The 9,942-nt window shown below is 61.0% G+C and overlaps 1 protein-coding gene across 3 annotated transcripts; it reads right to left on the bottom strand.

Annotated features, from left to right (window-relative positions):
• Positions 1 to 427: 427 nt before the first annotated feature.
• SMUG1 (single-strand-selective monofunctional uracil-DNA glycosylase 1) lies at positions 428 to 6,807 on the bottom strand. Of its 3 annotated transcripts, XM_054807350.1 has the most exons (6): positions 6,753 to 6,807; positions 5,790 to 6,116; positions 5,317 to 5,436; positions 3,048 to 3,096; positions 1,003 to 1,023; positions 428 to 890 (listed from the first exon to the last, which is right to left on the bottom strand). In XM_054807350.1, exons 2-6 carry the CDS (start codon positions 6,096 to 6,098, stop codon positions 826 to 828), a joined length of 564 nt encoding a protein of 187 aa, XP_054663325.1. In that variant the 5' UTR covers positions 6,099 to 6,116; positions 6,753 to 6,807; the 3' UTR covers positions 428 to 825. The 3 variants fall into 3 exon arrangements, with proteins under 3 accessions (XP_054663325.1, XP_054663323.1, XP_054663324.1); XM_054807348.1 differs by lacking the exons at positions 428 to 890; positions 1,003 to 1,023; positions 3,048 to 3,096 and having other exon boundaries at positions 4,115 to 5,436; positions 6,753 to 6,799; XM_054807349.1 differs by lacking the exons at positions 428 to 890; positions 1,003 to 1,023; positions 3,048 to 3,096; positions 6,753 to 6,807 and adding an exon at positions 6,657 to 6,719 and having other exon boundaries at positions 4,115 to 5,436.
• Positions 6,808 to 9,942: the final 3,135 nt, after the last annotated feature.

The following is a 9,942-nucleotide window of genomic DNA, read 5'->3' as shown; positions in this document are numbered from 1 at the left end:
TCTCTCTAGCGGCTGCTCCCCGCAGAGCCGGCCCGGACCCGCGGCTCCGCACAACCGGCTCCACCGAGCAGCACAGTGCCTCCCAGTTCGGCCCAGTGTCTCCCAGTTCGGCCCAGTGCATCGGTGCCGGAAGGAAGGAAGGAAGGAAGGAAGGAAGGAAGGAAGGAAGGAAGGAAGGAAGGAAGGAAGGAAGGAAGGAAGGAAGGAAGGAAGGAAGGGATGGATAGAGGGGAAGGAAGGAAGGAAGGAAGGAAGGAAGGAAGGAGGAAGGGATGGATAGAGGGGAAGGAAGGAAGGAAGGAAGGAAGGAAGGAAGGAAGGAAGGAAGGAAGGAAGGAAGGAAGGATGGATAGAGGGGAAGGAAGGAAGGAAGGGAGATGGGAGGATGGAGGGAGGGAAGGAAGGAGAGGAAGGAAGGAGAGGAAGGATGGATAAGGGGATGGGAGGGAGGGATGGAGGGATGGAAGGATGGAGGGAAGGAAGGAAGATGGGATGGAGGGAAAGAAGGGGAAGGAATGCATAGGAGATGGGAGGGAGGGATGGAAGGATGGAGGGAAGGAAGGAAGGAGGGAAGGAAGGAAGGAAGGAAGGAAGGAAGGAAGGAAGGAGGGAAGGGTGGAGGAAGGGCTGGACGGAAGGAAGAGGCTTCACTCCCAGGATTCACCAGTAATTCCCATCCGGGAGCAGGGGAGGAAGGCGAGGCTGATGCTGAAGCCGCGGGGAAGATGGAGTTGAAGCCGCAGAGCCATTAACCTGCTGCCCTGGCCCAACTCCAGCCGCAGTAATTACATTCGCCCTGATTAAAAATTTCCCCTTCGTTTTCAATTAGCTTCGCCCTTCTTCTTCCCTTCCTCCCGGAACGCTGGCGGCCTTGTGGTGCGACCCCACCTCTGCAGAGGGGAAACTGAGGCAGGGAGCCGACGGGGGGGGGCTGTGGTGCCCACAGGTATCGCAGGGTGTTTTAGGGGTACCTGTGGGTACTCGCTGAGCGTCACCGCATACCTTGGGGTGTCCCTGGGGTACCTGGAGGGTACAAAGGGTGTTCATGGTACCTACAGGGCACCTATGTGGTTCTCATGGGGTGTAGCCTCACACCCCACGTTATTGCATCACACTTGCATGGTGTTAATCGGTACCTACAAGCCCCCCCCATGCTCACACCCCTATATGACCCCCTTGGACCCCCCACCGTGCTGCCCAAAAAAGCTCCCAGCCCCCGGCAGAACCCACGGTGGGCTGGTGCCAGAACAGCACAGACGTTACCCCTGATCCTGATCCCAAGATTTTCACCCCGCCGGGGGTGGGGGGAGGCACGGCAAGCCAAGGGGAGCCACCAAGTCAACCCCATAAATAACCCCCCCATGGGCCTTGGGTGGCAGTGGGCAAAGCCTCCAGCCCCCCCATCCCTATAAATATCCCAGGAAAAACCAGCCGCCTCCGAAGGCTTCCCGGGAACGGCCATAAATTACCCGGAGCTTTTCACATGGTTGCAGGCACCACCGGGGGAAAAGGAGGAGGAGGAAGAAGGCCGAGAGCCGGAGATGCCCGTTTATTCCCAGGGATGGATCTGGACCCTTTAGTTTCCCTTAATTCCTCGCTGCTTCTTGGGTTTTTTCTGTTTTTTAAAAATTTTATTTAAAGTAATTCACTAAAACAATGTGACCTGCTGTGCAGGGGGCCGAGCAGATGCAGCTCCCTTCTCCACCCCCCCGGCTCCAGGGGCTTTGGCACTGCCAAACCAAAGGGATCCCAGGAATGAGGGGAAAAAAGGGAATAAACCAGCTGTTTCCCACAGCCAGAATGGTAGAAAAAAAAAAAAAGGTGTTTTTTTTAACCCAAACCCACCCAGGTGAGCCCGCTGTGTCTGCAGAGCCTGGGGCGGCTCTGTCCTTCCAGTCTGTCCGTCTAGCTGGTTTTCCATCTCTCCCGGTGTTTATCTTTCCATCTCTCCATCTTTCGGATTATCCCTGTGTCCCATGGAGCATCCACCCCCTCCCCAAAGCCCCAAGCCTTTCTCTCCCCATCTGTCTCAGCATCTCTTTATTTTTCTCTCTGTCTGTCCCACGTTAACGGTCCCCGTTTGATGGCGGAGGAGGATGAACCCGCTCCGGATCAGCCCGAAGTCTGCTGAGCCGGCCCCCGTTTCATCTCAAATGGACTCAAACCTCCCTAATAAGATTAAAAGCTCCTTTTGCCGCTTTTTGGCCCCTTTTCTCCCCAAATCCAAGATGGAAACAGCAGGAAGAGCCATTGGACATGCCCTTTCCCAAGCTGTCCTCCCGGGCAGCGAAGCTTGAGGAAACATGGGCGGGTGCTCTCACGCGTGGACAGACGGACACGGGACCTCGGTCCCTGCTCCAGGGCTGCTGGCGCTGAGACACCCCGTCCCCGTCCCCCCTCCCACCAGAGCTGCCCCATCCACGTGTGACGATCCGCCCACACTCCCATCCGTCCGTCCCCCCACCCATCTGTGTATCTACGCACGTCTGTGCATCCATCCATCCGTCCACCGAACTGTCTGTCCGTCCGCCCCTCTGACCCACCTGTACATCTGTCTGTGCATCCAACCACCCATTTATCTATAGGTACCCATCCTTCCCCCACCCACGCAGTGGATCTGCCCACCCACCCATCCATCCCCGTTTTTTGCGACTCTGGACATCAAGAAGTGCCAGAACATCCCCCCTGCTACCGCCGTGCTCTGATCCAGGTGAGGACCCAGTGGGAGCCGCAAACACCCTCCAGCCCTGCTTCCCTCCTGCCCTGCTTCCCCCCTGCCCTTCCTCCTACCCTGCCTTCCCTCCCTCCTTTCTTCCTTCCCTGCCTCCTTTCTTCCTTCCCTGCCTCCTTTCCTCCTTCCCTGCCTCCTTTCCTCCTTCCCTGCCTCGCTCCCTCCCGGGGGCTGTCACACACCGATGCCATCAGTGGGACTGAGACCAAGACCCTCCTTCCCCTCCCCAACACCTTCCCCTTCCTCCAGGAAACATCTGATCCCCCAGTTCCAAAACCTCCTCAGTATCCCACCAGTCACTCGATGCGATGATCACCTGGAAACGCGGTGACATCCAGCCCTCGGCAGCGGCGGGACGGCGTTTTCTGTAAAAAACGAGTTATTGGGGATTTTTAGTTTGGGAAGTGACAACGTGGTTTAGTGCCAGCGGCTGCTCCAGGAACGTCGTGGGGATATAAAATTGTCACTGAGGGGTAAATGGGGGGGACGAGGTGGTGTGTGGGGGTTCCCAGGGAACCCAGAATGGGGGGGAAGTGGGTGGAAGTGGGGGGTGACCAGGACAGGGGTTTGGGGGGGGGCAGTGGTTGAGGTTGGGGTGCCCTGGGGCAGGAGCTGTCCCTCCATGGGGGTTTGGGGGGGTGGTAGTGCTGCCCAGGGGGGTTCAACCCCCCCCCAGGCCATAGGGGGAGGCCCTCCCCCCCTCTGCGGGACTTCATGTCCTGTGGGGCATCACCGGGGAGGGGTGTGGGTGGCCTCACCATGGGAGATGTAGTCAGAGGGTGCCCCCCAAGCCGGGGGGGGTCCCCAGGGCACCGTGCCCTTCGCTGGCCCAGAAATGGGGAAACCCCATGAGAATCTCTGCTGAAATGGGCAAGACACGCCCCCCCCCCCCCAAATCCCCTTTCCAGCCCTGTGGCTGCCCTAGGGACCCCCTCCCGTGTGTGTGTCCCCCTGAAACACCCGTGTCCCCCTCCAGGTCCCCATGTCCCCCCTCCCCCAGCCCATGTCCCCCCCTTGCACCCCACTGGATACAGCGTCTCCCTCCAGACACCTCTGCCAGTTTTGGGGGGGCATTGGGACGGTGGGGGGTGTCCATGCCCCCAAAACACCCCATGTGGGTTCAGTCTTTGGGGGACATGGTGGGTTATACCCGCACATCTGGTCAACCCCGCATGTGCACCCCCAAATCTGGGTGTACCCCCACCTGCACCTCCAAATCTAGTTAAATCCCCTACCCTGCACCCCCAAACCAGGCTGTACCCCCAAATCCATGTGTGCCTTGGGACCAGGGTACCACCCAGAGCACCCCCCAGGCTCAGGTGACCCCCCCCCAACCACGGGGTGGGGGCAACCAAAGGACGACACGGAGGCCATGGCCCCGCAGGATGCAGTTTATTGCTGGCAGGGGAAACTGAGGCACGGGGACACGCGACAGACCCCCCTGGGGAGCCCCTTAGCACCTCGTATCCCCACCCACCGTCACTCCAGTCCGGGGGACGCACCCGTGCCTCAGTTTCCCCTGCCAAGAGCAAGCAGAACCACAGACCCTTTGGGTTAAATAGCTTAACCCCCCCCCCAAAAAAACCCCAAGCCGGGGAGATTTTAGGGGAAATAAAAAGGTGATGAGCCCCAGAGCTTGGTGGGGATCAAGCCTGGGGCACCCAGGGCAAACTGAGGCACAGGGTGGGGTCATGGCCACAACCCCCCATGGGATGTGGTGCTCCCCCACCCTGCCCCCCAAGGGCCTGTTTAGTGTTAAACTGGTTAAACTGGGAAGACTGGAGGCTGCTGGCAGGGTCTGCCCGCAGAATTAGCCCTTGGGGTGGGGTCTGCCCTGCAGTGAGGAGAAACTGAGGCACAGGGGGTTGGGGGGGTGGATCGCTCCCCCATCCCTGTGTGATGGGACCTTGCTTTGCTCTCAGTGGGGAAACTGAGGCATGGACCCACTCCCTCTCTCAAAATGAGACCCCAGGCTGGGTCCTGTAGGGGAAACTGAGGCACGGATCCGTCCTCCACCTCTTAAAGGTGCCCCAAACCAGCTCCCAACTGGGGAAACTGAGGCACAAACCCATTCACCTCCCCCCAAACCTCAGCCTTGCTCTCAGCAGGGGAAACTGAGGCACAGATCCACCCTCCCCACCTTCAAACCTCCCCCCTCACCTCCCTGTCGCTCCCCCGTCCCTCTCCAACAACTCTAGCACTCCCAGTTCTCCCAGTCTCGCCTTGGCCAGTTCCTCCCAGCCTCGGTTGGCTCGGGGATTTCGAGGCGAGGGATGGGGTAACCCCTCGACTCGAACAGCCAAGCCGGTGGTTGCCAACGCGCGCCGTGCCCGACGCTCGGCATAACGCCCAATGCCTACCACCAGCCCAACACCCAGTAGCCCAACGGCTCGTGCCAATGCCCGGTCGCAAAGTCCCATCAACTGATCCCGTTGGGCGGGGGGCAACTCGTTGGGGGGCAAATTCCGACCGCTGGAAGCGAGGAAGAGGAGGGGACAGTGATTGTGGACGAAGCAGTGACGGAAGAAGAGGTGAGGATCGGGGCAGAGGGTCCGTACCAGCCCCCAAAAACGGGCGCCGCTCACCTCTGCCCGTCGGCAGGCCAGGCCCAGCACTGGGCGCTTGGGGTGCTCCGAGGGCGGCTTCTTCACCCCCCCGACGACCCGCAGCCACTCCCGCACGTGCCAGGCTTCTCCGAAGGGAACCTGTTGGAGGGGAAGGGAGATCGGGGGTGCTTGTGATCACCCCCCGGGTGTGGTTTCCCATGCAAAGGGAGTTGGGAGGGGGGTTTGGGGGCACCTTTGGGAATGGGCACCCCAAACCAGTGCTGGAGCTAACTCAGCTGCCTCCGTGCCCTCACCTAGGGCTCTGTAGGGATGGATTGGGACGTCCTGTGCCTCAGTTTCCCCCCCAGCCCCCAATTTGGCTCTGCAAGGGCATACGGGGTGCGCACACACCGTCCCCTGGGCACAGCCACCCTACAAACACCCCCAGCCCCATCCCAGCCTTGTCCGTGCCTCAGTTTCCCTCCCCCGCTGGGGTCCCCCCAGTGCCGCACCCCAGTCTGGGCCATGCCGAAGGGGCCGGGGTTCATGCCGAGGAACAGGACGCGTTTGGGAGTGCGGCAATAGCGGCGCACGAAGTCGCAGTGGGGTTCCCAGGCGTAGTCGAGGGGGTGGTAGACGTGGCTGACGGGCTCCCCGAAGGGTGGCAGCGCCTGCAGCAGCGCGTTCTGCTCTTGCTCCAGCCGCAGGAACCGCCCTGCCAGGTCGTCGTGGTTGTCGTCATCATCATCTTCGTCCTCCTCCTCTGCTGCTGGCATCAGCTCTGTCACCATCCCTGCCGTCTCAGCCACACTCTCCTCCATGCTGCCATCGCCTGGTGCCTGCGGAGGGGAGAGATGGGTGACAGTGTGGCTCAGCAGCCCCCCAAGCCCTGGGGGAGGTGACAGTGCAGGCCCGGGGGGAGGTCCCGTGGGCGGGGTGGAGGCGAGAGGGCGGCCTGGGCTCCCCCCCCCCCCGGCTCCGAAACAGGGAAGGAAGAGCCCTAGCACCGCTCTGCCCGGTCCCCTGCACCCCCACGGCCCCAGCTACCCTGAAGCACAGCCCTGTGCCCCCCCAGGCCCCCTAACTGCTCCCCTAACCCTGCCCTGCCCCCTAACTGCCCCCCAGTGCAGCCCAGCCGCTCAGGGGCCCCCAGCTGCCGCCCAGCCCCGGCCCTGCGCCCCCGCGGGCCCCAGGCCCAGGCCCAGCCGTACCTCCTCCAGGGCGCGCTCACCGGCGCCCAGCCCCAGCACTGCCCCTCGCAGGCCCCTCCCGCCACCACCCCCTTCCTCCCGCCACCACCCCCTTCCTCCCGCAGCCTCTCAAGTCCCCAAAAGACGTAATGCGACGACATATCACGTCACGGCGCCCCCAGGGCCTACCTGTGCACGGCACCCCGCAGACCGCGCTGCCGGCCGTCCGGCACGCCCCTTGACCTCTGACCAGGCCCCGCCCCCAAGCCCCCGCGCAGAGCCTACCGGGAGCTGAAGTCCAGTGGGCTACGGCCTCTCCACCACCTTCCCGGCGTGCCCTGCGCGGAGGGGGCGGGTCCGGGTCCTTTGTCTGAACGGGTCCGCGCAGCATCACGGGGCGGTACACGGAGTTTCCCATCGTGCCTTGCAACGGGAACACACGACTCCCCTCCTCTCGTGGGGCGGCTCCGTGACGCGAACACGTGTGGGAGCATGGAAGCGCATGGGGGTCGTGACCCCACAGGGCCCAGACGCGCCGGCGGGGGGGCGGGCGGAAAGAGGGCGTGGCCAAATCGCGCCACGCCCCTCCCTGACTCCTCCCCTTCCCAGCGGGGGGACGGTGCCGAGCGGGTTCCGGCAGCACAAGTGCGACCCCTGGCGTGAGTGGGCGGCACTGCGGGGTGTGGGGGGGCGTGTGTCCCCCCAAACGGCCTCAAACCTCCCTCAGCGGCCCTCGCACAGACCCACTCACACTGGGGCTGCGGGCTCGCCTAGCCGACCAGGGGCTCAGCATAGAGCCTTACGACCCTCTTGCCCTCGACCAGCCCTTTTGGGGCTTTCTTCAGTAAGGAGATGTTGGCAAGGCTGTGTGAGGACCACTGAGGGAAGTTTATTTCTCAAAACATCTTCTCCATGGCTGGTGTTTTTGTTGTGCATTAAAGTACAAACCTTCACAGGTGTGTGCTGGGCTTGGGCAGCGCAGGTGTGTCCTATTAGGATGGGGCTGGGTGTAGTTTTTAAAAGGGCTGCAGGTAGTGAAGGGGCAGGGTAGCTCTTTGTGTAGCCACTGGGGCTGAGGACTGGGATGGTCCCTCTATGCCAAGGGCTCTGACTGGGGAGAGGGTGGCCTGTCCTTGCCTGTCCTTAGGAGCTGGCCTAAGAAGGAAATGAAGGGGCTGCCACAGACAGCTGCCTCTGACAAAGAACAGCAAGTCCCTGCAGCAAGGTAGGATCCCTCCTAGCATTCAACGACAGTGTGTACCATCAGCACACAGCACCAGGAGTTTGGTGCCTTCATGGGCCGTGTGTGGGAGCTGCCAGGTATCTGGGAAGCCTCATGGGAGAGGAGCGTCGAGACACCTGCCACCTGGACCTGGGTGGGCGAGGGTCGGGCAGCCTGCTCTCTGGAGGAGGAAGGGGGGATGCAGAGAGAGGGCTCAGGGTGGTGAAAGTCTCCCATTAGTGCCAGGAGGTGTGGAGAATTGGGCCCGTCCCTGCTGTGCTTCTCCAGATCTCTGCCTGCATCCTTTCTTGCCCTGCCTCCATCTCCCTTTCACACTGTCCAGACTGCTGAAGATTTTCACTTTTCTACCAATGCTGCCCTGAACGTTGCTGCCTCCTACTTTTCCTTTCTAGGCCTCTTCTGTTCTGGTACCCAACCTGCTATTATTTAATACTTCTTCTATGACTTGTGAAAAATTCATTTCTTTGTATCTGCCTATCCAGCAAACAGTCTCTGTCTTCCATATGTTGCTCTACGCTGCACCCCATGGCTGTTCAAACATCCTTCTGCCTGTGAAAGTCCAGTGTGTTCCCTTCCTGACATTTAAGACTATCTGTGTGAATAGGACTGTTGAAAGGAGACAGAGAGGTGGGCAAAAGTAATGTGTTAAAGGAGAGCCCGCAGGCCCAACGTGAGTGGGTCTGTGCGAGGGCCCCTGAGGGAGGTTTGAGGGCAGGCATGCGTTTTGGGGCTGGCACCTTTGGCCTGTGAGCTAGGGCTGGACGTTTACCATTTTGAGCGTGGAGACTGATTTTTGGTGGAGAGGGTCGTAAGGCTCTATGTTGAGCCCTTGCTTGGACAGGCGAGCCCGCAGCCCCAATGTGAGTGGTTCTGTGCGAGGGCCCCTGAGGGAGGTTTGAGGGCAGGCATGCGTTTTGGGGCTGGCACCTTTGGCCTGTGAGCTAGGGCTGGACGTTCACATTTTTCAGTGTGGACGCTGATTTTTGGTGGAGAGGGTCATAAGGCTCTATGTTGAGCCCTTGCTCGGACAGGCGAGCCCGCAGCCCCAGTGTGAGTGGGTCTGTGCGAGGGCCGCTGAGGGAGGTTTGAGGGCAGGCATGCGTTTTGGGGCTGGCACCTTTGGCCTGGGAGCTAGGGCTGGACGTTCACATTTTTCAGCGTGGAGACTGATTTTTGGTGGAGAGGGTCGTAAGGCTCTATGTTGAGCCCTTGCTCGGACAGGCGAGCCCGCAGCCCCAGTGTGAGTGGGTCTGTGCGAGGGCCCCTGAGGGAGGTTTGAGGGCAGGCATGCGTTTTGGGGCTGGCACCTTTGGCCTGTGAGCTAGGGCTGGACGTTTACCATTTTGAGCGTGGAGACTGATTTTGGTGGAGAGGGTCGTAAGGCTCTATGTTGAGCCCTTGCCCGGACAGGCGAGCCCGCAGCCCCAGTGTGAGTGGGTCTGTGCGAGGGCCGCTGAGGGAGGTTTGAGGGCAGGCATGCGTTTTGGGGCTGGCACCTTTGGCCTGTGAGCTAGGGCTGGACGTTCACATTTTTCAGTGTGGACGCTGATTTTGGTGGAGAGGGTCGTAAGGCTGTATGTTGAGCCCTTGCTCGGACAGGCGAGCCCGCAGCCCCAATGTGAGTGGGTCTGTGCGAGGGCCGCTGAGGGAGGTTTGAGGGCAGGCATGCGTTTTGGGGCTGGCACCTTTGGCCTGTGAGCTAGGGCTGGACGTTCACATTTTTCAGTGTGGACGCTGATTTTGGTGGAGAGGGACGTAAGGCTGTATGTTGAGCCCTTGCTCGGCTAGGCGAGCCCGCAGCCCCAATGTGAGTGGGTCTGTGCGAGGGCCCCTGAGGGAGGTTTGAGGGCAGGCACGCGTTTTGGGGCTGGCACCTTTGGCCTGTGAGCTAGGGCTGGACGTTCACATTTTTCAGTGTGGACGCTGATTTTTGGTGGAGAGGGTCGTAAGGCTGTATGTTGAGCCCTTGCTCGGCTAGGCGAGCCCGCAGCCCCAGTGTGAGTGGGTCTGTGCGAGGGCCGCTGAGGGAGGTTTGAGGGCAGGCATGCGTTTTGGGGCTGGCACCTTTGGCCTGGGAGCTAGGGCTGGACGTTTACCATTTTGAGCGTGGAGACTGATTTTTGGTGGAGAGGGTCGTAAGGCTGTATGTTGAGCCCTTGCTCGGCTAGGCGAGCCCGCAGCCCCAGTGTGAGTGGGTCTGTGCGAGGGCCCCTGAGGGAGGTTTGAGGGCAG

This window comes from Grus americana, chromosome 31 (genome assembly GCF_028858705.1).
Source record: "Grus americana isolate bGruAme1 chromosome 31, bGruAme1.mat, whole genome shotgun sequence".
NCBI lineage: Eukaryota > Metazoa > Chordata > Aves > Gruiformes > Gruidae > Grus > Grus americana.
The sequence above is the reverse complement of the archived record's forward strand: the minus strand, read 5'-3'. Positions and strand labels throughout refer to the sequence as shown.

What these genes read in the sequence shown, in the direction of transcription:
- SMUG1 (XM_054807348.1), bottom strand. Translation starts at nt 6,098, where the DNA reads ATGGAGGAGAGTGTGGCTGAGACGGCAGGGATGGTGACAGAGCTGATG. An exon ending in TCGGCATGGCCCAGACTGGG is followed by an intron (nt 5,437 to 5,789) that starts GTGCGGCACTGG and finishes CCCCTCCAACAG; the next exon opens with GTTCCCTTCGGAGAAGCCTG.